This window comes from Capsicum annuum, chromosome 5 (genome assembly GCF_002878395.1).
Source record: "Capsicum annuum cultivar UCD-10X-F1 chromosome 5, UCD10Xv1.1, whole genome shotgun sequence".
Taxonomy (NCBI): Eukaryota; Viridiplantae; Streptophyta; class Magnoliopsida; order Solanales; family Solanaceae; genus Capsicum; species Capsicum annuum.
Window position 1 is genome coordinate 39,091,750 of NC_061115.1, and position 27,643 is coordinate 39,119,392.

The 27,643-nt window shown below is 37.5% G+C and overlaps 1 protein-coding gene across 2 annotated transcripts; it reads left to right on the plus strand.

The window, feature by feature from the left end:
- Nucleotides 1–283: 283 nt before the first annotated feature.
- On the plus strand, nucleotides 284–25,715 carry LOC107870887 (probable lysine-specific demethylase ELF6). Of its 2 annotated transcripts, XM_016717578.2 has the most exons (7): nucleotides 285–1,823; nucleotides 7,376–7,454; nucleotides 7,606–7,673; nucleotides 19,645–19,795; nucleotides 20,346–20,896; nucleotides 22,936–23,226; nucleotides 23,356–25,715. In XM_016717578.2, exons 1-7 carry the CDS (start codon nucleotides 686–688, stop codon nucleotides 25,317–25,319), a joined length of 4,242 nt encoding a protein of 1,413 aa, XP_016573064.2. In that variant the 5' UTR covers nucleotides 285–685; the 3' UTR covers nucleotides 25,320–25,715. The 2 variants fall into 2 exon arrangements, with proteins under 2 accessions (XP_047268931.1, XP_016573064.2); XM_047412975.1 differs by lacking the exons at nucleotides 7,376–7,454; nucleotides 7,606–7,673 and having other exon boundaries at nucleotides 284–1,823.
- Nucleotides 25,716–27,643: the final 1,928 nt, after the last annotated feature.

Sequence of the window (27,643 nt, forward strand, 5' to 3'; positions counted from 1 at the left end):
TAATTAATACTAAAGATAATTGTCTTGATTAATGAAAAATAATAAGTAAAATGAGACAACAAATTAGGAAATTTGAGACGATTAAAATAAGACGGAGGGAATATAAATTTGATGTTTCACTCGTTCTGAACGCATGTAGTCACGCAACATATTCAACTCTATTATTTTGTTATCACGTAAGCATGATCAATGATTAAAGAATTTAAAATTTTATATTTTAATGAATTAAAAAATTCAAATAATAAAAAATAAAGTAGAAATGTCCACTTTAGAAACTAACACAGTACATCATTTCTCCCAAAAAAAAATTTCATGAATCATGCACGGCTGACTGTGCGCCGTATTCGACCTGGCGTAGGTTGAGAAAATGATTGTTAAAAATGCTATATTACGCACCGTCAAGTCTGTGCCTTATAACGAAGACTGGACGACTAGACAGACAGGACAATTTTTGGGGGAAATTTTGACTCATTTTTGATGCCAACCTCCATTGCAGAATTCAAGTTTCAGGTTCTACTGTTTACATATATATTTTTCTCGGAGAAACAGAAACTCTCAATGTAGCTACATTTCAAGATCCTTTTCGGAATTTTCAATTTAGGGTTTGATGTCACTCTTTTAGCCTTATTGGGGTGGTTAATTATTTCAATATTCTGGTTGAGTTATGGTGCTCTGTTGAATTGTGATGAAGTGTGTGGATATACCTGAATGGCTTAAAGGGTTGCCCGTGGCACCTGAATTTCGGCCTACTGATACTGAATTTGCTGACCCGATTGCCTATATATCCAAAATTGAGAAGGAAGCTAGTGCTTTTGGTATATGTAAGGTGGTTCCACCATTGCCCAAACCTTCAAAGAAGTATGTCCTGCATAACTTGAACATGTCTCTATCCAAGTGCCCCGACTTTGGTTTGGACGGCAATTTTGATCCTTCGTCTATAAAAAGTGGTGAGGATAAGCAAAATGTTGAGAGTGGCCACTCTAGGGCAGTTTTTACGACGAGACATCAGGAATTGGGACATAGTGAAAAGAGGAAGTTGAAAGGGGCAGTTGGTGGTCTGCCATTGGGAGCTCAAAAGCAAGTGTGGCAAAGTGGACAAGTTTATACATTAGAGCAGTTCGAAACCAAGTCCAAGAACTTTGCCAGGAATCAATTGGGGATGGTTAAGGAGATTTCTCCGTTTGTTGTGGAGGCAATGTTTTGGAAGTTGGCTTTTGAGGAGCCTATCTACGTGGAATATGCAAATGATGTGCCCGGTTCTGCATTTGGGGAGCCTGAGGGACTCTTTAATAATTGTCGCAGGAGGAAAAGGGCGGCATGCAAGAGGAAAATTCTTGATAGAAATAGTGGAGGATTTTCTCGTTTTAACAATGATGAAATAGGTACTTTGGGTAGTAGTGTGGACAAAGGTTTGTGTCATAGTGTAGAGACACCATCCTCTTCTTTGTTAACCCCTATATCAAACAAATACACAAACTCATCCACTTTTAGGCCAAAAGGTTGTGGTAATGCTGGTGAAATGGAAGGTAGTGCTGGTTGGAAGCTTGCAAACAGTCCTTGGAATTTGCAAGTAATTGCACGCTCGCCTGGTTCACTGACTCGATTCATGCCAGATGATATCCCTGGTGTTACTTCTCCCATGGTCTATATAGGGATGTTGTTTAGCTGGTTTGCTTGGCATGTTGAGGATCATGAGCTTCACAGTCTGAATTTTCTTCATACAGGATCCCCTAAGACTTGGTATGCTGTGCCTGGAGATTGTGCATTTGGCTTTGAAGAAGTCATTCGTTGTCATGCTTATGGAGAAACAACTGATCGATTAGGTATGAATACATTTTTTTTAACAGCAATGTGATGGAATTTACCAAAGAAAAAAGAATGAAAGGCATATTTTATTTTCTCCCTTGACATTATCTTTAGCTTCTTGAAATGTTCTAACTCTCATTTCTTATCATATTACAAAAGATGGAGAGAATTAGTGCTCCTTGGCAGTTATTTCATAGTTGGTAGTCATCAGGTTATGCAGATACTTTTCTTTTACCTAATTTTTGTCCCTGGTCATTACTCTATTGTGATTGCCAATTAAAAGAAATCTTGAAATGTATGGTTGATAGTCACTGTATAACAGTCCATTGCTGTCAGAATGGGATATTTTTAAGCCATGAAAACTCTGCTGCATTGCTCCTCTTTCTGGATGATTTTTTTCTCAAAAAATGATTGATAATGTCATTTAGAAATAACTTTACGTCTAGCTTCTGAACCTCATTCAGTTATCTACAGAAGTAGTGATATCCTGTTTATGTCGAGAAATAACAAATAATAGGAAGGTGTTCAGAATTACGATCGGCATATTTCTTCCCATTAGAATTTTTTTGTTTGGTTTAAAATGATGTTTGACGTCCAGTGGAGTGTCTTTCCCATCTTCAAGAATCCGTCCCTTCAAGTTCAAGGTGCATTGACTGAGAAAATTCAAGTCAGCAGCAACTTAACCCCATCCTGTATTGTTGAGTATCTTGTCAAATTTAGGTGTACGAGTTGTTTTTCACTACCATATCGTCCCTTATATAGTGAAATTGGAGAAAACCTTGTTTAGTTGTTTCCATTCTTTTCTTTCGTAGCATGACATGTCTATTTTGTTTTTCTCTTTTCCTCCTAAACTGTGACACTAGAAACCTTAATTTAGGATATGATCCCACTAATCAACTGACACTAGTATTTAGTTTAAAGCTATTTTGATTGCTACTTGAAATACTTATTAATTTTTTAATTAAAGTATGTTGCGCGTACTCATTGGTTTTGCTTCCAAACCCGTCCCGATGCAACGCTGGTACGGGCGCAGGCGCGAGGTGCGTCTCTGATTCGGTCAAATGAATCCGGGGACGTTGACCCAACATCAAGAACAAAGTTTGCTGTCGTCGTCGGAAGGGAGAAGGACCGGCGACTATAATTGTTGTCATCGGAAGAAGGGAGAAAACCGACAACTATAATTGTTATTGTCGACGGAAGGGAGAAATCCGGCTACCCTAATTGCTGTCGTCGGAGGAAAGGAGAAAACCGGCGACTGTTGTCGTCGTCGGAAGAGAAAAAGACGGCGATTGTTGACACTGTCGGAAGGGAGAAATCCGGCGACTCTGTCATCGTCGGAAGGAAGAAACCTGGCGACTGTAATTGTTGTCGTTGGAAATTGAATCTTTTGTTGGGAAGAAAGAGAAAGACATGGTTGGATCTAGTCAGATCTAGTCAGTGAGTCTTTACTTTTTAATAATTATATTTTTTTTTAAATATAAAAAGTAGTAATTTAGCTCTAGTTTAGAATTGTTATACGATGTTTACTATTTTTATGGACCAGACTTAAAAATAATATATTAACTTAGAATTTTTATATATATGTCACCTTTTGGTTTCCCAAAAATACAAGTATATACTACTCCTAATTGAAAAAGTAACTAAAAAAAGCTATCTTAAAAGTGGGGGAAGTAAAGGATATTTTTACGGAGTTAGAATATCTTTATATCTATAATATTAAAAAGTAACTCTATATTTATAATGTTTAATTTTTTTTAGCCGAATCTCCGTATCTGTATCTATACTCGGATTCACACCCCGAATCTTAAAATTTAAATTTTCATGAATCCGACTCTCGGATCCGCACCCGTCTCGGATACCCGCACCCGAGTCCATGCAACTTAGATTAAAGTAAGTTTGGGACATGAAGCTTTTGAAACATCCAACTGGAGAAGCCAAAGCCACATGGCTGAACAACTTATCTATATACCTGACTTGTGGGCATTCTTTCTTTTATGGATTTTCGATAATTCCTTTTTAATGTTGTGCTGCCCTAAAGTGAACAACTTAAACTAACAGCAGAAAATCTTTGATTTCCGAGAAAAATCTAACAAGTTAACCTATCCAAAGAAAAGACTGGCCAACTAATTATCAAGGAACCAATTAGCACTTGCTGAGACTTTTCCGAAAGCAATATTAGTAATATAGGTGGTAAAGGTGACATTCACATGTAGGCTACGGTGTATATTGTAGAATATTGGAGTCAAATGGTTGATGCATGACTCTGCCAGTGACATTCTATTGGGTTCAAAGGAAGAGCAGAGAAGAGGAATGTAGAAGTGGATTTAGTGCTCATGTGGACCATATGAAAAAAGACGAGCTTTTAAAGAGTTGAAATACTGTTGTAAACTTAGTGGGACTTCCTATTTCTTATATTTTGGGTGCAAGTAGGATAATTCAGTCGGTATAAACGACAAAATGATCTTTGTAAAGAATGATGATTTTTTATTTGACATTTTGTGCTTATGCATAGTGTACTGTACCTTTTATATGTGAAGTTCATTTACTGCATCAATATAATGTTTGTTTCTCATTGTAAAAAACGCGGAGGAGATTGAGGTGGTTTAGTCTTCAGTGTAAAAAATGGTCAAGTTATGATAAATATTCAAAATATTGAATGTTTGGTGGAATGGATACAGAGGATTCATATAGAAGATGTCTCCCACTAGTTTGGGACTGAGGTTAGTTGATGACAATTAAAAAATTATAGATGCAGAATTGTAAGCTGCTCTAAAATCCTATGTAATATGTGATAAGGTATTTTATTTTAGTAAAATGAATAATGACTTAGTATGGCCTGAAATAGGAAGCTGACAACACGACATTTTGTTTGGGCCGAGGCAAGAAAATAACGGACACCTGAAGAATCCAATTGTAGGTTTCCCTTTTAGCCGCATCAAGAGATTCTTGCCATATGCCTTTTGTTTTGGCTGCTGTCACAGTGCTCAATCTTCCACTTTTTTTTTTTTTTTTTGATAATGGTATTATTGATCTTCCACTCTTTTGTAAATACATAAAAAATGGAGTTTTGCTTCTTGGTTTTCTTTTCTTTGATATTTCCTTTTACTGGTTCTTCCATCTTGGAGGCCAAATGCCACAAAAGAATTTCCTTTAGCTTGTTGTCTCTGCATATTTTCATCTTAGCGATTAGGCAGGAAGACTTTGTGGTAAGATACTGTAGCTCCAACCATGAGATTTGTTGTTTGGGTTAACAAGGGAGCTAAATATGAAGTTACTATTGGGCTCTGGGTAGGAGGTGGAATTTACTATTCAATCAAGAAAAGTATCTCTCATGTTTTGGAAATTGGAGTCACCATTTAACCACAGAGAAGCAAAAGGCGTATTGCCTTGAATGGTATACAATTACATCATGGACTTATTGTTTAAGCATCTTATATAGCTTTTTGGCAGTCATGTTCAGTTTGTATCTTATTAGGGGAGGTATGCTGGAAGTAATGAGATATGAGCCATGGTAGGAAGTTTAACATGCATTTGCGGTCTAACTATCAACTTTCATATGTTAGAAAGTAAATATTCTAATGAAGGGTATGAATTTCTTGTGTGGTCTGTCGAAAGAAGTCTGATTTGCTTCTAAATGTGGTTTTGGAAGCTGTCTTAAGTGAATGGGTTGAACTTTAATGTGTCTACCAAACATCTTTAGGGTGCCAATTGAAGAATCAAAAGTGTTAATAATTGTGAAAAAATATAAGAGAAAAATATTATTGAATTGTTGTAACTACGTTATTACATTGAGGTCCTATTTATAGACAATACATTCCAATCCTTTTCCTAATAGGACATTACATTACAATCCTTTTCCAAGTAGGATTTTGTATGCTATTCCTATTCCTACTCATATTCTAACACTCACCCTCAAGCTGGTGCATAGAAGACATATGTGCCAAGCTTGTTATGGATGTAACTAATATGAGAATCGGTGAGGGACTAGGTGAAGATATCTTCAAGAAAACTGATAAGGACTGCTTTGGACATCTGGGAGACCTTAATTGAAACGGAACAAATTGAAAAAATGATCTGAAAAGTAGTAAATAATGCCGTAAAGTCGATGTGTCGCTGGAAAATTGTCGAAAACCCGTATAAAATATACGGGTCATCTCGAAATTAAGAGACGAGTAGATCTTGAACATGAAAGTCATCGGAAACTTAGCCGAAACACGCTCACACGCCGGATTATTAGATTTGATGGCTGAAAAGTAACTACAATCTGAGGAAAAAAAAGTATATGGGTAGGGTCGGAATGATGACACGATCCTACTGAAAAAGAGAAATATGTGTAGGGTCAGAATGATGGCACGACCCTATTGAGAAATAGAAATTATATGAGTAGGGTCGGAATGACGGCGAGATCCTACTGGAAAAGAGAAATTATATGGGCAGGAACGGAATGATGGCACGATCCTACTGAAAAAGATCTGAGGAGTCACCAGAAAGACGTACGGAACTATGTAAATTAAATTTGAGGAGTCACCAGAAAGATGCATGGTGCTATGCAACTCAGATATGAGACAGTAGTCCGGAAAGATGCATGGTGCTACACAAATCAGATATGAGAAAATAGTCACCGAAAAAAAGTACGGTGCTAAGAAAAATAGATATGAAAAAGTAGTCACCAGACAGATGCATGGTGTTACGCAAAGATATGAGAAAATAGTCACTAGAAAGATACACAGTGAGTTAGTGACCCAAATTTTGCTAACATAATCATTAATCAGACGGGCGGCATATATTGATTATAGTCACCCGCCGGCAGCGGAAACTCTTTAATTCTTTACCAAGCGACGCCGGCAACGGAAACTCTTTGATTCTTTACCAAGATTGTGGATGCTTTGATACAATGTGAGAAATATAAGAGAAAAATATTATTGAATTGTTGTAACTACATTATTACATTGAGACCCTATTTATAGACAATATATTCCAACCCTTTTCCTAATTGAACTTTACATTACAATCCTTTTCCAAGTAGGATTTTATATGCTATTCCTATTCCTACTCATATTCTAACAATAATGACCTTGTATGTTCTATATTATCCCTCTTCTTAAGATGTCAGCAGTTCTTTGTTTGGATTGGATGTATTCTCCCCTTATTTTTTTTTTTCAAAAAAGAATCCCTTTATCAATGCGGTGATGAAAGTTTCAGAGTTGTCCAAAAACAAAAAGAAAAGAAGGTTTCGTACTTGTCTGTTTAATTAGATCTATTTTAGAAGTGCCTTCAGAAGTGATCATGTTTCCTGTATTACTGATTCTGAAATTGCTACAGATGTTCAGTCTCTTGTGTGTGTTTGTACGTAAACTTCTGGTAACTTGACCTTGTCAAGTCTTATTCAAATTTATGTTGAGGTAAACAATTTTCATAGGCCTGCTGAATTTGTGTCACTTATCAATATATATCTTTGGTTTATGTCATCTGGCAACTCGCTTATTGACTTAAAATTGGAGATATTTGGAGTTTCTGCTCTGAAAAATTCTAGTTCTCAGTTTCAATAAATATAATATTTAATCTCCAGCTGCTCTTGCGCTATTGGGCGAGAAGACCACTCTTTTATCACCTGAAGTTCTGGTAGCATCAGGCATCCCCTGCTGCAGGTGGTTTCCTTTTGTCTGATCCCATTTTTAACATTGTTTTTTTTTTGTCTTGGTTATATCCTGAAGTAAAATGGAAGTTTCCTTTGCCGTTCCTAACTTATTGGAAATTTTGCTGACATTCTAATGTATGTGCTCTTTTTAATTTGCTAAGGTTGGTACAAAATCCTGGTGAATTTGTTGTCACTTTCCCGCGGGCCTACCATGTAGGTTTCAGCCATGGTAATTGCTTCTGGTCTTCCAAATCAAATATGTTATTGTGATAAACTTCAACAATTTATGCAAAGTTAGCTGTTTTTTTATTTTTATTTTATGGGAAAAGGCCATCGAACTATTGAAAATGACTCATCAATGCCATCTGTTATAAGTTTGGTTCATCTATGCCATCGCGTCTAATAGTTTGGCTCATCTATGCCACTGCCATTATAGAAAAATTCATTTGTGCCATTATTTTGCAATGATGATTTGGCAAAACTATTTTTGCCACATCACCTCTTAATTAAAAGTCTACGTCACCAAATGTTAATCAACCAATATTACTTAAATCAAAATAAAAAACCATACCCATTAAAATAAAATCCGACACAATTAATAGGTTTGATTTTTATTTTATTAAGTCCAATTTTTATTTTAACTGTGCGGATCAAATTTTATTTTAATGGGTCTGATTTTAAATTTTTTATTTAAGTATTATTGGTTGATTTTGATTTGATAATGTAGACCTCTAATAAGAGGTCATGTGGCAAATATTGTTTTGCAAAAATCATCGATACAAAATAATGACACGAATAAACCTTTCTGTAACAATAGTGGCATAGATGAGCCAAAAACTTATAACGGATGACATAGATGAGCCATTTCTAATAGTTTCATAGCATATTTAAGCCTTTTCCCTTATTTTATTGTCATCTTTCTCCATAATAAAGTTAACTAAGTTTTCTCTTTTTTCCCTTTTGACCCGGATATAGAAAATATATATGTTTCTTTGTCTGTTTTGATATATGATTTTATTCTTGTCCTCCACATCAGAGATCTCCAAGTCACCATTAGCAGCATTCTCTATCTATAAATTGATCTGAAGACATGAATCTTCTTAGGCTTACGAACATGTGATTTTGTATGAAAGTCTTAAGGTGATGGTGATGGCCCAATGAGATAAGCTATTCACGGAAGGTGATTCGAATTTTAGATCGTGAACAAGCTAAGACTGTGGAAAGATGATCTAAAGATTTTGAGTGAGAGTTAGTTGGTAATAAAGACAAATAAAATCTACTCTCTTCTATGAACTAGACACATTTCTAAAGAAGATAACTAGGATCTTGACGAAGAAGAGGTGCGCCCTTTATTGGATTAATTTAGGTGCGCAACAGTGCAAGTTTACTTGAAAACCCAAACTGCAAACAAAATAAGTGGGGGAATAGAAAGCAATTTTGAATTGGTATTGGTTGGACAAGAGTAGAGCAGAAGTCTCAAATTAGTTGGCTACGGAAGGGGACAAACACTAAGCTTTTCTCATTAATGACCAATGCTAAAAAAGTTATGGTTTCATAGATGCTTAACATCAAATAACAGTGACTTCCGCATGCAAATTAAAATCCGTGAAGATTTTACTGTTTTACGTATGTTTTATGAGGAAGAAGAAAGGACAATGTCAAAAAGGGTCAAAATCAAAGATTGCATTCTTCTAGCCTCTCTTAAACTATCAACACTCCATTAAAAGGTGTTCAAACCACTGTTGAGGGTGGAGCTATCACAAACAACATTTGAGTACAACCGAAGAAATCTATTTGGAGAAGACGGGAGGAGGAATGACTTCTTTAGTTTGCTGTATTCGAGCTGAGGGTGAGGGCTCGGTAGAAACAACCTCTCTACCTCCAAAAGGTAGGGGTAAGGTCTGCATACACCCTACCCTCCCTGATCCAACTTGTGGGATTTCACTGTGTATTCCATGAGGGGTATTTTTAGATATACTGTTAGAATATGAGTAGGAATAGAAATAACATATAAAATCCTACTTGGAAAAGGATTGTAATGTAGTGTCCTATTAGGAAAAGGATTACAATGTATTGTCTATAAATAGGGCCTCAATGTAATAATGTAGTTACAACAATTCAATAATATTTTTCTCTTATATTTCTCACATGGTATCAAAGCTTCCACGATCTTGGTAAAGAATCAAAGAGTTTCCGCTGCCGGCGGGCAGCTATAATCCATATATGCCGCCCGTCTGGCCAATGATTATGTTAGCAAAAGTTGGGTCACTGACTTACTGTGTATCTTTCTAGTGACTATTTTCTCATATATTTGCGTAGCACCATGCATCTGTCCGGTGACTACTTTTTCATATCTATTTTTCTTAACACCGTACTTTTTTTCGGTGACTTTTCTCATATCTGATTTGCATAGCACCGTGCATCTTTTCGGACTACTGTCTCATATCTGAGTTGCATAACACCATGCATCTTTCTAGTGACTCCTCAGATTTAATTTACATAGTTCTGTACGTCTTTCCAGGGACTCAGATTTTTTTCAGTAGGGTCGTGCCATCATTCCGACCCTGCCCATATAATTTCTTTTTTCAAGTAGGATCGTGACGTCATTCCAACCGTACTCATATAATTTCTATTTCTCAATAGGGTCGTGCCATCATTCTGACCCTACACATATTTCTCTTTTTTAGTAGGGTCGTGTCATCATTCCGACCCTATCCATATACTTTTTTTTTCCTCAGACTGTAGTCACTTTTCAGCCATCAAATCTAATAATCCGGCGTGTGAGCATATTTCGGCTAAGTTTCCGGTGACTTTCATGTTCAAGATCTACTCGTCTCTTGATTTCAAGATGACCCGTATATTTTATACCAGTTTTCGGCAATATTTACTACTTTTCGGATCATTTTTTTAGTTTGTTCCGTTTCGATTGAGGTCTCCCAGACGTCCAAAGCAGTCTTTATTAGTTTTCTTGCAGATATCTTCACCAAGTCCCTCACCGATTCTCATATTAGTTATATCCATAACAAGCTTGGTACATATTTCTTCTATGCACCAGCTTGAGGGAGAGTGTTGGAATATGAGTAGGAATAGGAATAATATATAAAATCTTACTTGGAAAAGAATTGGAATGTATTGTCTATAAATAGGGCCTCAATGTAATAATGTAGTTACAACAATTCAATAATATTTTTCTCTAATATTTCTCACATAGTATTGATAAAGAAATGAACCTTGGGCCTAACTCAACCTCAAAAGCTAGCTCATGAGGGGAGGATTGCCCAAGACCATATAAGGAGACCAAGGACCCTTTAACCCACCGATGTGGGACTCTAACACCCTCGCACGCCCAGGGCTGGACAATATAAGACGGGGGTCCCAACATTGGAAACAATGAACTGGGTGGGCCCGACTCTGATACCATGATAAAGAAATGGACCTTGGGCCTAACTCAACCTCAAAAGTTAGCTCATGAGGGGAGGATTGCCCAAGACCATATAAGGAGACCAAGGACCTTTAACCCACTGATATGGGACTCCAACATATACAAATGTGTAGTTTATTTTCGTAAGAGAGGCCCCGGGAAAACTAAGTCATTGACCACCACCTGCATGTCAATTGGTTTGGGAGGCTATCATAACCCTGTGGCAGATTTTCAATAATTGAATCAATCATAAAGTAGTGAATGTGAAGTAAATCTCCTTTTGGGCAGATAACCGTTGGGGCAAGAGCCGTTGAAGACAAGGTTTTATTTTTGGTGTAAATGGGAATACACAGAAGATTTAAAAGCTTTTTACATGCTCTCGGATCTTTGTAAGAAAACAATTTCAAATATATATTTTGCTATATTTTCGTGTAACTATGGCCAACACAACTTTGTGCCATTTTACTATATAAAATTTGTTACCGTCTCAAAAGAAATATAATCGCAGCGTACACTTCTTGGCAAACATATTGCCATTTATCCACTCTTACATCAATCTCATGAGCTTTGTATCTATTCTCATTGAACGATGACAACAGTGGGAAATCTAACGAATAAAAGCTAAGGTTACTCTTATAAAGTTCACACATACAACATAGGAATTTTATTTATGTCCCTCACATCCCATCGTCAGTACTAAGAAGCTAGGAAAAGCTAATGGATATCTTTAGGGGATGGAGCCAAGGGAACTAGACGTATGCTTGGTAGGATAGAGAGGGTGTCACTACCATTGGGAGAATGAGGTTTTGGTGTATGCGGATTCTACATTGATAGCTTTCTTGAGAAAGTGATTATACATATTTGCAAAGAAAGAGTGTGTACCATGTTTTTTTAATAAGGTAAGTGTATTTCATTCATAAACAAGGTCGAGATGGCCATATACAAAGGAAGAAACTAAAAGGTAAAGAGTCTACAAAATTCGATTCTCCACAAAGTCCACCCATTCTTTTATACAACTAGGGATTTTATGGGTGCACCAAAAGAAAATAAGAGATCGGAGGCTCTTCCTTACTTGAGAAAAACTTGACTCTACCCCTTCAAAAGCCCTTCTATTTCTTTCATTCCAAATAACCCACATTAACGCAAGGGGGACCAAATTCCATGCCTTACGTTTTCTCCTCCTATTCCCGCTCCAATGAAATATTAAATCTTTCACATATTTTGGCATAACCCAAGAAACTCCGAACCAACAAAGCATGTCCCACCATAATCTCATGGTAAATTCACAATGTATGAGAAAATGATCCACTTCTTTCCTTGTCTCCTTACGCATGAAGCACCAACAGACATAAATAACCTTATGCTTTCTAAGATTTTCCGCCATCAAAATTACCCCTCTGGATGTTAGCCAAGAGAATTAACACACCTTTCTCGACAAATGCTATCCAAATTGCATCAGTGGAAACACAACCTCCTTCATAAAAAGATTTAACAGAGAAAACCCCACTGTTCCTCAAACCCCACCACGAAGCATCAGGTTTATCCACTTAATTGACTTGCCTGTGAAGGATAGCCATCAAACTTTGGAGCTCGATCACTTCTCAATCAGGGAAATGCCTTCTAAATCTCAAATCCCAAAAGTCCCTCCCCCTGCCCCTAAACATTAACTCTTCTCCCATTTCGAGCCTTGAATGAGATTTTTCTATTAAAATCATCCCACCTTTCATTATATTCCTCCACACCCCACACCCCACACCCCACACCCCCGGGGCATAGTGACATCTCTAGAATTTTCCATACCTCTTCCATTACCTCATATTTATCAACTATCACCCTTCTCCAAAAAGCTTGTATCTCCACTCTGAAACGCCAAAGCCATTTGCTTATCAAAGCTTTGTTAAAAAACAACCAATCTTTAATTCCTAAACTTCCCTATTTTTTAGGAGATGTTCCAATTCACTAAGTGAAATTTCTTTGCTCCATCTGCCACATCCCCAAAAAAGTTCTTCTGCAACCTCTCTAATTTTCCTATGACCGAAATTGGAGCTTGAACGGAGACATGAAATAAGTGGGTATACTCAATAAAGTGCTCTTAATAAACACCTTTTTTCCTCCTTTGGACAAGTATCTTTTTTGCCACCCCGGTAATCTCTTTTCAACCCTCTGAAGAACTGGACTCCACACCGAAACATCAATGGTAGTCCAAGATAGGAAGTCGGAAGAGCCCCTACCCTGTTGTTCAACATCTAAGCGAGCATCCCGATGTCAACCACCTCCCCGACTGTGAAAAATCTCACACTTACATTAATTTTAAGGCCTGACACCACCTGAAACCAACTAAGCACTTGACCTAAATGATCCAGCTGGTTCATATCGACATCACAACAAACCAAAGTATCATCTGCAAACAAGAAGTTGGAAGCTGAGACTGTCCCAACAACCCCAATCACTACACTAAATCCTTTTAAAAAACCTCCCATGGTAGCTTTGTCCATCATCCTACTCAAAGCTTCCATGACAAGGATGAACAAATTTGGAGATAAAGGGTACTCTTGTCTCAAAAACCCCTAGAACTCCCCAAACACCTGCATGGGTTGTCATTCACTACGACTGAATATCTCATGAAGGAAATGCAGAATCTGATCCATTTTTCCCAAATCCTATCTAAGTCATGATACTCACATGATCGTAGGTTTTCTCAAGATCAAGCTTACACAAAACACCTGACACTCCTTGCTTTCTCCTCGAATTTACCACTAAAACTGCACCCAAAATCTGTTAACTTCCACAAAAGCATTTTGCAAAGCAGATACTGTCTCATCTAGCACCTTTTAAGTCTTGTGGAAAATACCTTAGAGATGATTTATAAATGCTTCCCACTAGACTAATAGGTCTAAAATCCTTCATGCATGAAGCTCCTTCGCGTTTAGGGATTGTGACAACAAACGAAGCGTTCACACGCTTTTCAAATTCACCCATCTCCGGAAACTTAGCAATAGTATCCATCACATCAACTTTGATTGTATTCCAACAATGCTGGAAGAAAGCCAAAGAGAAACCATCAGGCCCCGGAGCTTTGTCACCCGCATAATGCTCTACCACTCTCTTCCTCCTCAAATGCCCTCTCTAAGCACTCACGCTCCTCCCCACCAATATGACTAAAAACTAACCCCCCCTTCTCCCCTCCCCCCAAAAGAAAAATCAACTTTGGCCTCTAGTCCATTTTTTCCTCAAACAAGCATTTGTAATAATCTACAATTTCCCCTTCTACTTCCTTCTCCCCCACATGCACCGCCCCATTAATCTCCACCGATTCTATAAAATTCCTTCTCCTATTAGCAACCTCTACCTAGTGGAAATTTTGTTTATTGGAATCCCCTTCCTCCAACCATAACATCCTCGATTTTTGCTTCCAACTAATTTCTTGACCTAAAGCCATCTCCTCTAGCTCCCTTTTCAACCTGACTTTTCTTTCCTTCTCCCCCAATTCTAACTCTCTTCCCGCTTCAATCCTCTCTTACTCCCCCACTTCAATCATAATCTCCCTCATCTTCATCTCTACCTTACCAAACACTTCTTTATTCCACTTCCTTTAAGTCTTTTTTGAGCAATCTCAACTTATTGACAAGCCTAAACGAAGGCCTCCTCTTCACCGCATAGTTGTTCCACCATCCAACCACTCTATCCTTGAAATCATCCACTCTTAACCGCATGTTCTTAAATTTGAAAGGAGTCCGCACTCGTCTTTCTCTGTTATAGTCTAACAAGATGGGAGAATGATCCGAAACCAATCTTGGAAGAGAAATTTGAATCATATTGGGAGCCAACTCCTCCCAAGAAGTGGGCACAAGGAATCTATCTAGTCTGAATCTGGAAGACCAAGTATAAGACTGTCAAAGGTAAATCAACAGAGAATGGTTATCAATAAACTTCGAGGATTCCTCTATTGCCTTAGAGACCACCCTACCCCCATTCTCTCCTCTGGGAATCTAATGGTATCAAAATTTCCACCTAGCACCCAAGGAATATCCTACCTCCCTAAATCATTTCCTAGTTCTTCCCAGAAACTCTCCTTTGATCCCTTCCCCACCGGACCATAGATGCCCCAAAAACCCTACTCCATTCCGTGGCCATGTTTCTAAACTGAGCCCCTAACATAAACTCTCCCTTGTTGACCTCCACACACTCCACCTTCGTATCATCCTGTGAGAAATATAAGAGAAAAATATTATTGAATTGTTGTAACTACATTATTACATTGAGGCCCTATTTATAGACAATATATTCCAATCCTTTTCCTAAATAGGAAACTACATTACAATCCTTTTCCAAGTAGGATTTTATATGCTATTCCTATTCCTACTCATATTATAACACTCCCTCTCAAGCTGGTGCATAGAAGACATATGTACCAAGCTTGTTATGGATGTAACTAATATGAGAATCGGTGAGGGACTTGGTGAAGATATCTGCAAGAAAACTGATAAGGACTGCTTTGGACGTCTGGGAGACCTCAATTGAAACGGAACAAACTGAAAAAATGATCCGAAAAGTAGTAAATATTGTCGTAAAGTCGATGTGTCGCTGGAAAATTGTCGAAAACTAGTATAAAATATACGGGTTATCTCGAAATCAAGAGACGAGTAGATCTTGAACATGAAAGTCATTTCCTGAAACATGCTCACACGCCGGATTATTAGATTTGATGGCTGAAAAGTGACTACAATCTGAGGGAAAAAAGTATATGGGTAGGGTCGGAATGATGACACAACCCTATTGAAAAAGAGAAATATGTGTAGGGTCGGAATGATGGCACGACCCTATTGAGAAATAGAAATTATATGAGTAGGGTCGGAATGACGGCACGATCCTACTGGAAAAGAGAAATTATATGGGCAGGGTCGAAATGATGGCACGACCCTACCGAAAAAGATCTTGAGTCATCGGAAAGACGTAAGGAACTATGTAAATTAAATCTGAGGAGTCACCAGAAAGATGCATGGTGCTATGCAACTCTGATATGAGATAGTAGTCCGAAAAGATGCACGGTGCTACGCAAATCAGATATGAGAAAATAGTCACCAAAAAGAAGTACAGTGCTAAGAAAAATAGATATGAAAAAGTAATCACCGGACAGATGCATGGTGTTATGCAAAGATATGAGAAAATAGTCACTAGAAAGATACACAGTGAGTCAGTGACCCAACTTTTGCTAACATAATCATTGGCCAGAAGGGCGGCATATATGGATTATAGCCGCCCGCCCGCAGCGGAAACTCTTTGATTCTTTACCAAGATCGTGGAAGCTCTGATACCATGTGAGAAATATAAGAGAAAAATATTATTGAATTGTTGTAACTACATTATTACATTGAGGCCCTATTTATAGACAATACATTCCAATCCTTTCCTAATAGGACATTATATTACAATCCTTTTCCAAGTAGGATTTTATATGCTATTCATATTCTAACACATCCAAAGCAAAAGTATTTCACCTGCACTTCCCAAAGTCGGGGGATATAATGATGCTTCACCCATCTCCCCCTTCCCCTCTCCCTTTCCATCCCCCACCCTGAAACTCTCCGTCAAAGTCTCCATTTTTGTTTCTTGGTACATATCACATTTGCCCCCCCTTATTAGGTTCGTTCAAACCCCCCACATTCCATGAAATAATTTTAACTTCCTTGGATAACAAATGTAACTTCTTCCCCACCCCTCTACTTCCTGGAGCCCCTTGCCATTTCCTTACTTCTATCTCTCCTCTTATAAGCTATCAATTTTCTTTCTCCCTCACTATCCTTACTCGGATATTGTTGTCTACTCTCCCTAGGACCTTCATTTTCCTCTCCTCTAACACCTCTTGCTTCTTTTTCAATATCTCGAAGCAAACATAGCACCCTATCCTTCTTCCCTTCAAAAATCACTCCCAAAAATTTCCTGAATCAGAGATGTTTCCCATCCACTCATCTAGACATGCCTTTTCCTACCTCAACACACGCTAAAGGAAGTGCATTTACTTCCTTAACATCACTACAATCACCTTTAGAACCAACAGGCACCTGAAGAAAATGTAAAACAACCTTTTTGCCCACATTTAAATCATATTTGCTATAACTGTAACTCCTCCCAATCCTTTCAGATTCAGATATGTTGAAATCCGGGCGAATAGCCACCAAAACGGAAGTTCCAGCAATGGCATAGTCACTTTCCGACGCCGACAACACCCCTAATTTTCCTCCAACCCTCTACCCAGACAGATCAGCTTCGCTCGACGTTGTTGGTGACCCAAAAATACTATTTCGACCCAAATGCCACAAACTCTATCCCGAAACTTTGATTTCTAAGTTGTCGGAACAGTGATGCCGGCTGTCGGGAGGCTTCTCTGGCCTGGGAACCTGTAGACTTCTACAACCCATGTTAGAAGTCGGGCATCCATTTGCGTCGCTTGGCTCGTGTCTCAAATGCGAGCCTCAATCTATGTCTTCCTACCTTCGACTTTTGATCTTTGGCAGTTGGTTATTGGGAAAATGAGACCCTCGTTGTTTCTGAGAAAAAGAACCAATCGGTTCAGGAGAAAAATTTCTGTTCTTTTTTTCAAAAAAAAATTGAGCCGATTTAATCTCTCTCTCCAACTTGTGCCACTTAACCAGGGATAGGAAGGAATTTTCCCCAAATTGGGATTTAGCCTCCTTTTCCAGAATTCAAAAGTTCCGTCCCCCCTTTCTTCTTTACCACATTGGAAGCTCTTTCTAGTGCTTCTGGCCACAATTTATTTTCCTTCTTGTCTCCTCTAAGACCGCCTCCTCTCCTACCATAAACTTCATATTCCTCCCTATCTACTTTCAGCTTCATAGGACGAATTTCCATAGAAAGCAAACTCTATACTCCACTTCTCCATCCACCTTAATCAAGACAAGAATCTTCCCTTTTTTCACTAAAATTCTCACCCTAGTCATGTCGTGCAAGCTGAATATCACATTCATGAAACCCCCACAGAGATTCCCAACCTTTTTGAAAAGATCAATACACCACAAGTGTACTGGGAGCCTCACCAGAGTAACCACCACTGAATCACCTGAGTTGCGTGATCAACATAACCTTCATGCTTCGACCATCTCTCTAGCTGCATAAAGTTGTTGTCAAACCATCTTCTGTCCTCATGGAGAACCTTCAAGGCTTGTTCTTCCTCCACAAACGAAACAAAAATTGATTGTCATTCAATTGGGTTATCTTTATCCACCCCACCCCCCTGCGCCGTTCCTAATTGCCTTCGGAGAATCAACTCATTTAATGAAGAAACCAACCAAGCAAGATCTCAAAATACTTTTTCTCTTCAAAATGGAGTTTTCTGACAATAAGAAACTAGGTTCTATGGATGGATCTTTCTTTTGGCATCTACCCCCTAAGTCTAGAGATGGCCATGCTAAGGCTTCTTTGAAAGACGTTCTCTCCCTCTTCCTAGATTCTAGAGAGAAGTAGGAACTTCTCTCTCTAGACATTTTTTAACATGATTAAGGGGTGTGTACCAAATATAGATATTATAAGCACTATTGGTTCTAGGAAGATGCTGCAACCTCATATGATGTAAGCGTGCGGAAGAAAGTCCGAAGGGGTCCGGAGGGGAAAACAAGTGTTTTTTAAGATTCATTAGATTCACTATTGGGAATCGCAGTGGGAAATGCAATGCAAGGTCCTTTTTTAATAATCGTGGTGTGACTTGTGAGGCTAGCTTTCACGCGCCTCGACTAGCTCCACGGGGCAGTCACTACCTCCAATCAACATATACCGGATAACTTTATCCACTAAAGGTTTGGATAGATGAGAGGAATTCACCTTGTCTTTTTGTCTGCTTTTGGAATTGAATTCGAGATCTCATGGTTCTTAGCTCATGGCGATTAGGCCACACCCTTGTGTGCGATGTAAGTTCTTTCTTGTGATTAGATGCATTTTATGGAAGCCTAATATTCAAGAGTTCCATAGCACATTCATGATAGCTATGGATAAGGACGCCAAATTAGCTAAAATGATTAGGAGATACGAGAATGATTTCCTTGAAAAGTGTCTTTGATAGACCCTGCAAGATTGTCAAAAGAATGATATGTACAACGTATGCAGACGGGGGTCTATCAGAAACAACCTCTCTACTTCATCTGAGGTAGTGGTATGTACTGCTACACTTTACCCTCCCCAGACCCCACTTTGTGGGAATACATTGGGTATGTTGTTGTTGTTGTAGTTTTTTATTCTCCAATATGTATTTGTCTTTTAGTGTCTGTTGCTTCATTTACTTTGTATCTGTTATTGCTATCATATTTTCTTGCAACCATGCTTTGAATACTCCTCTTTTAAGCGGAGGGTCTATCGGAAACAACCTCCCTACCCCCACAAAGGAAGGGGTTAGGTCTGCGTACATCCTACCCTCCCCTGAACCCACTTGTGGAATACACTGGATTTCTTCTTCTTGTATTTTGGTACAATTAGACAATTCATTTTTTTATAGAATGTTTGGATGGATGTTTTGGGAGCTTTAATAATGGAAAGATGAACACTTGATGAGATTTTCAATGAACTTTTTTGTCTAGTATAAAGGAAATTCTGTTTCAGTTGCGCATGAGTCTGGATCCTTCACTATGGTTGAGTGCCCAATTTTTGTCTGACGGTGCCCCCTTCGACATTCTTGTGTTCATGGTGCGGTATGGAGTGAAACATGTGTTGGTAACACAGTGAGTTTGTTTTAATTTTGTCATGTTTTTCAAAGATTCACTTGTAAATGCAGGCTTCAATTGTGGCGAGGCTGCCAACTTCGGTACTCCACAGTGGCTTGCAGTAGCCAAAGAAGCTGCTGTTCGTCGAGCTGCCATGAACTATCTACCTATGCTCTCTCATCAGCAGTTGCTTTATCTGCTGACAATGTCTTTTGTTTCAAGGTCTGCTTATCAGCTCCAGTTGCATATGTGGATCACACCATTATATATCCCCTCTAGGAGATGAGAATTAGGCGTTTCTTTTGCATTCTTGGATTGGAACCTTGTTGGCTTCATCTTAATTTGTCTTTTATTGATCCGTATTTTATGAACTACGTTTTGTCCAGCTGTACAAATCTGTTTTACCATGTTACGTCACAGTATTTAGGTCAGAAGTGAAATTATAGACATCTGTCTTAAGTTAAGTGGGTAATGAGGTTAAGGTATACTATTTTGTTACTTTAAAAAGCGTTCCTGCAAAAATGGAAAAGTTGGGCTGTGGAATGGGTGACTCTTGAAAAACTGAATGAGGATAGTTAATGTGTGATATGGGAATATCCAAGCTGTATTTTACTCCATTTTGTTGCTTTTCCCCCCTCATTCAGGTTTAATGAATCAAAAAAACCATAGGGGGGGATAGGCTTACATGTAGTGTATGGCCACATTTCCTTTCACTTTTAATAAACTTAGACATATTTTTTGGTTTATTTATTTCTATGTTTCTGGATGACAGTGTGCCAAGATCTCTGTTGCCCGGGGTTCGAAGCTCTCGTATGAGAGGTCGTCAGAAGGAAGAAAGGGAGTTTCTGGTAAAGAAGGCCTTCATTGAGGATATAGAAAAGGAGAGCAACTTGGTAAAAGTTTTACTTCAGAAAAGCTTTGCTGACAATGCAATGTTGTGGGATGTGGATATGCTGCCATCTTCAGGTAAAGAATCGGGACTGCACAAGCATGTTAGTGCGGATGCTTCTAGAGGGAACAGCCAGTCTGACAGCGATAGTCAGGATCTATTAGACCAGATGAGCTTATACATGGAAAATTACAGTGACTTCTATGTGGATGACGATGTGTCATGTGAATTTGAAATCGATTCTGGGACATTACCCTGTATTGCTTGCGGGATTCTTGGTTTTCCATTTATGGCTTTGGTGCAACCATCGGAAAAGTCTGCAAAACACCTTTTTCCTGAGGATTTTCAGAATAAACAAGAACCCGGAGTACTAAAACATGTGGAGTCTGATTCCCATTCAGATCATAGGGGCATGCTTGAGGACTATAATGGAGGTAGGAGGCCCTTTATAAACTATTCTCCCATGTCGAGTTTGTCTGTTCTGCTATCTTGATGACTAGATCAATCTCTCTTGTTGATGATATTTTCCTCTGTTGTTATTACTAAATGTGCTAATTTTATTACTTTTAAACGGTTCAGCAAATTGATTTATGAAACTTCTTGTGTCTGATCAAGACGTGAGAAATTATCCAATCTTTTAGAACACAGCAGTACTCGGTTCTTCTTCCTCTTTAGGATGTATCCGTACACTTTCCATCATTATTCTCCTTTTGACACCTTTGAATGTTGCTTGTGTTTCAACTGAATACTAAAACAAAGGAGAATTTTCACTGATAGAAAAGGAAGAGAACAAACGGAAGAATTGCTTCAGTTTGTCGTTGCTGTTAGTGGCTGCTAGCTAACTACCAGTTGCTTTCTGTGCTGATGAACAAATTATATCAACTATGCAGCATTCATTCACGTGTTCAATGATCTAATCTGTTAAATGATTTAATTCTGAAAATGTAGTAATGAGTCCCATTTTTGTATGTTTATGACCTGTGGCTGTTGATTTATAATGTTCATTTCCGCCTGGAGTAATAAGATACACCTGATTAGAATGCCAAGTAAATATGCATTAAGATTCATTTGCGTCTTGTCTCATTATACAGAATGCGGAAAACCTCATAGAATATTGTCTACTCAGTTATAGAATATATATGTCAACTAATATGAAACGGAGGGAGTATATATTTTGATTAAACTAAAAGTAGTAGATTATGAGCTTACTGATTCAAAGCTCTCATGAGATCTCATTGGCCTGCCCCACCAAATGAAAAGGAAGTCGCATGAGAATTTGTTTTTCTATAAACTCACTAAATATTTTGTTCATAAGATATCTCGTTGAGTAGCAAATCATTTTCATACTTTATATAACTATATGTATATTGTAAAGAATGAATCTTCGGCCTAACTCAACCTCAAAAGGGGAGGATTGCCCAAGTCCATATAAGGAGACCAATTACCATCCAACACTCCCCCCACGTCCAGGCCTCGTTAACTGGAGCGTGGACAATATAATATGGGGCCCCAACATTGGTGAACAAAGATTTGGGATGGGCCTGGCTTTGATACCATGTAAAGAATGGATCTTGGGCCTAACTCAACCTCAAAAGCTAGCTCATGAGGGGAGGATTGCCCAAGTCCATAAAAGTAGACCAATTACCCATCCCTTTTTCAATGTGGGATACTTAACATATATGACTTAAACCAAAGATCAAATCAAATACCCAATCAATCTATACTTCTTGGTCATAGATGTAGTCAAGCACCCAAGGTAAGTTGACCAAGTCCGGTGTGGTTCCCACACCCACACCAAATCATGTTGGATCGACATAGGTTCAACAGGGATTTTGAATGGTCCGAGCAACATAGACCAGGTTTTAAGTGCCCCACATTGGATGAGAACATGGAATTTTGTGTCCTTTAGGGTCTTGGCAATACTCACCTTATGAAATAGCTTCCGGGGTTTGAGTTATTGTTAAAAGTTGCTTTAAGGAATAATGCACGTGATTTGTTTTTTATTTTTGTCCAACTTTTTTACATACAACTCCTAGTCAAATTAGGATTTTTATTTTTGGTAGGGAACTGATTAGTTATTATTTTTGTGGTTTTCTTTTATTTTAAGTTTAATCTATTTTTGGTTGTAATAGCACTATTTAAAGAGGAGTTGATGATCAATAATATGTAGCTTTTACCAGAAAAGAAAAATAAACTTCTCTGCGTCTCTCCTCTTCTAACTCATCTCGATTTTCAGTTTTTAATTGTATTAAAACCTACAGTTATGCCCAACCTCCATCTTCTTTAACAATCTGGACACCTGGTATCATTTATCCAAGTTGTTACCTGCTACAATTTATTTCCTTAATTGTAAGTTACCTACCTATTTGGGAGCATATGTCCAGACAAATAATTGTTATTCTCATGTCTGGGAGATACTGCAAATTTATCAGAATAACTCGCCTGCGGAATACTGAACTTCCTCTTCATGCAGTTGACAGAATTGGAAGAAATGGAGTACATTCCCTTAACCAGGATGAAGTGTCTTTGTATGCCCAGCCAAGCGAGTCTGCAGTTTCTCCGCACGAGGGTCAAACATCACAGTCTCATCATCTTTCACATACAGATAATGCAGTTCTGACTTCAAAAGTTGACTTTGAGAAGGAATGTGATGTTTCTAGAGGTCTTGTAAGACCTCAAATATTTTGCCTTGAGCACGCAATTCAGACTGAAGAACTACTGCGTACTAAAGGTGGAGCAAATGTTCTTGTGATCTGCCATTCAGGTGAGGTTCCTCATGTACAACCTTAATTGAATTGCCTTAATGATGGTAATAATAAAGAAACTACTAAAGTTTACAGTTTTGCTAGTTCTGGTGTATTGATTTTCTGGTGCAACTTTTGATTTCATGTAGACTTCCAAAAAATAAGGGGACATGCTGCTATTGTTGCAGAGGAAATTGACACGACATACAAATATAATGAGATTCCACTGGCTAATGCCTCGCAAGGACATCTTTCGTTGATTGATCTTGCAATGAGGGATGAAGAAGAAGGCAAATGTGCAGAAGATTGGACACTGAAATTAAATATTAATTTAAGGCACTGCGTGAAGGTGCAAAGGAATTATCCACTTAAGAAATTAAAACATGCACTGATTTTGGGTGGATTATTCTCTGATACAACTCGCAGTTCAGATTCCTTGAGTCCCCTCAAGTGGCAGTCCAGAAAAGTACGCTCAAAGAGAAAGTTGAATAATTCAACAGAAAGTACACCATTTGCAAATGTTCAAATAGAGAAGGTAGTTGATTCAGGATCCACAGTGGACATGCAGAACACCAGAAACAGGAATATAAGAATCCAGTATTCCCGGAAGAAATACAAGCGTAAGGCTTGTAGTTTTGTGGATCCTTTTAATGATTCAAAAGAAGTTTTACTTGCAGATGCAAAAACATTGGGAAGTACCCTCCATAGGGATGAAAATGCAGGCACAACTTCTGTAGCGGGAAGGTTCGTTGCTGCTTCTGATGAGAAACCCCTATTGCGACATGAACATGAGATGCTTTTACTAAACAGAGATCAAAATGGGAATCTTCTTGCACCACAAGAAGCAGATTTACTTGTGACCACTTCTTTAGTGGTGGAACTCGATGAAGCCCGGGCTGAAATTTGTACTACTGAGAAGTTTTCATTGGAGAATAAAACTTGTATTACAAATTCAAGTACTTGCCATACAGAGAATAAGACCACGGCTGCAGAGACTAGTGGAGAAACTGAAATAACACATGTGCATGTGGTTCAAAGCACTGCATATAATGAAAAGCTGGAGGAGAATCGGGATATGACAGAATCTGTCATCAGAGGTAAGTCTGCTCAACTGATGGAAGCAGATTTTGAAAGAGATTATCATAGTGGGGATGATAAAGCTATTATGACCAGATCTCTCGTGCCTGTCAACTCCTCAGGATGTTGCACTGATGGTCCTTCTAGAAGTTGTGATGCAAAGATTGAGGATCAAGTTTCAGAACAATTTGGCTCCGGTAGTGAGGCATCTGATAGTGATACTTCACACAAATCTGTGGAGCAAGAAATCCAAATTGATAATTCAGTTAAGGACATAGCTGTCTCTGACCATGTCACACCCATAGAAGAAGCTTCCGCTTCAGCAGGAAGTCTCAAAATGACAACAAAGACATCTAGGATTAAGCACTCACAGAGTGGCAATGGCATCTCTGAGCAGGATAAGAAAGAGTCAAATGAGGATACCTCTGCCATAGTATTAAGGCTGACTGGAAAAAGTGGTGGCAAAAGGAGCGAGCTAGATCTCCTTACGAATGATGGACATAGTGTTGGTGGCTTTGCTAAAAGTCCATGTGAAGGTTTAAGGCCACGGGCTAGGAAAAATGTACCTGGGAGCAGAGTTGATACTAAGGAACTTCTTGAGAAGAAATCCATGGGAAATAAGGTGAGGAGGTCTTTACATAGTTCCATCTCCCCCAAGGATAAGAAAGAACAGAGGAAGGGAGCTCATAGGTGTAACTTGGAAGGCTGCTGGATGAGTTTCCAGACAAAGGTAGAGCTGCAACTGCACAAACATAACCGCTGCCCCATTGAAGGGTGTGAGAAGAAATTTACCTCCCACAAATATGCCCAGGTTCATCAACGCGTTCATGAAAATGATAGGCCCCTCAAATGTCCATGGAAGGGCTGCACCATGACATTCAAGTGGGCCTGGGCAAGAACTGAACATTTGCGCGTACATACTGGTGAGCGGCCATATAAGTGCAAGGTTGAGGGTTGTGGACTTACTTTTAGGTTTGTATCAGATTATAGTCGGCATAGACGGAAAACTGGCCATTATGTAGACGCGGTTAATTGACATTAGTTACTTTAATCCGGTTGGTCTTGTAATGTACGAAATACTGGGACTGCCAGAGTTCGATTCTGGGGTTGAAAAGACAATCTTAAGAATCATGTGAGAAAAATGGGCTCTTATCAGTTTTACCATGGGGTAGTAGTAGTGTTACCATTTTGTAAAGTGCCTGTGTTCAGTATCATCTCTCAATCAAAATTAAAATTGCACGTCATTCTTTCAAATTTTTGTCTGGGGAAGGGAGGGCCTAAGCGAACAAGACCTGTTTTGGGTACTCTAGTAATGCTGGAGTTTGGACCGTCAATAATATGATCATGTAGAATATCCAACTGAAACTGCAGCTTCTGCTGGACGGTCTGCTTTTCAATGTTATGAAGCCATGATGGAAGTCAGTTTTTTAAACTTTTTTCATTAAATTTTGTTGCTTCTTAAGGAGATCGCAAGTCTGACATGTTTTCTAGCTAGTTGTTTTCTGTCTTTCAATCATGTAGAACTTTTAACCACATTGCATATTTCTGGAAACTAATTTAGTTTATATGTGGTTTCATGTGTATATCACATTAAAAAATAAATGGAAAATGGCTTAAAATATCCTTCAACCATGTAAAGTGGTGCAAAAATGTTCTCTGTCTATATATTGGATCTAAAATGTCCTTCCTGTTTATCTATTGGGCCTAAAATGCTTTTTCCGTCTACCTATTGGAGTTATTTTGCTCTTATTTAAGAAAAAATTACATAATACCACAACTTATTTTTATTTAACTACATAAAATTCCTATTCTTTTTATTAATATTAACCAAATAAATAGTATACAATATCAATTTTTCGTCGTTCTAAATTGATCTTATAAATAAAAGAAAAGACAACATAAATAGTCATTTTAAAAAAATTATTACATATACATAGCCGTATTATTTGGTTGTCAAATATAGCATATAAAATATTTACTTTATAACAGATTCTAATATATAGAAAATAATTATATATTAAATTCTCATATTTCTTATTTATTGCCTATTTTTATGGAAGCCTCTGTTCATTGACTTTTTATATACAACATCAAAATTTTATGTTTTTCATTTTTATTGCTCATTTTCACGATGCCTTGTTAAAAAAATATGGTATATTTATATATTATACAAATTATATTTATATCACAAAATTACATGGCATATTTATACCAGATATACATGGTATATTATACCAAATAAATTATATTTATAACATAAACATACATGATATATTCTAGATATATAAGTTTATACCATATAATATTGAATATATATATATTTATATTTAATAAATAATTTTTTAACAAGAAAAGTACTTCCGATATAGTGAGATATACCATAAATATTTATCCCATAAATTATACCAAAAATATAATAATAATCTAATTTTGACATAAATTATATTTATACAACAAAAATGAATGGTATATCTGTACTTCCAACATAATGGTTTTTATTCCATGAATATTTATTCATAAAAAATTATGGTTAACATATTAGATTAGAGTTAAAAATACACGATAATGAAATAATGTTAGATGATTAACATACACAAAAACAAAAAGAAACATACATGAGTAAATAATGTAATATTTAGTTTATTTAAAAATATTTAAATTTGAATACAAGAGAGAGAAAGATTTGTAAGCAGGGATTATCTTTTTCACTTTTAATTTGAAGATTGAAAATACTTCTTAAATTAAGGTGAATTGATAATTAGTCGTAACATTAAATTAAGAATTATAATTATCTTTTCTGATTTTTTTAAATGGCTATTTATGTAAAATGAAAAAAACTTTTATTTTTGTAATATTGAAAAAATACTTTTTTATGTAGTTAAGTCTTAATCATGGTTTTTTCATATAAGAAAAGTAAAACTTAAATTTGGTAAGATAATCAAGACAAAAACCCAACAAATCTCTCCTTTTTGGCTTGATTTTCTGGCAAGATAATCTTGATCTACCTTCTTCATACAATCTCCATATATCACTGCTGCTTACCGTGATTAAAAGTTTATATGAGTTAAAATTTAAAGCCCTATGCATTAAAAATAAAAATATAGGTTAATATTGTTGGAGCCCCATGTTATAAGTGAACAGGGTTAAAAATTGAGCATTGTGTATTGAAAGTGAGCATGGGTTAAAAGTGGAGCCCATGTGTTAAAAGTATATGCACAAGTTGAAAGAATCCTAAGCGTTAAAGTTAGCAAGGGTTGAAAGTTGGAGCTCATGTGTTAAAGTAATCATCAGTTGAAAATTGATTTTGTTTCAATGATGAAGCAACATGATTGTTGAAAATTTGTTTGAAACTTCTTCTCC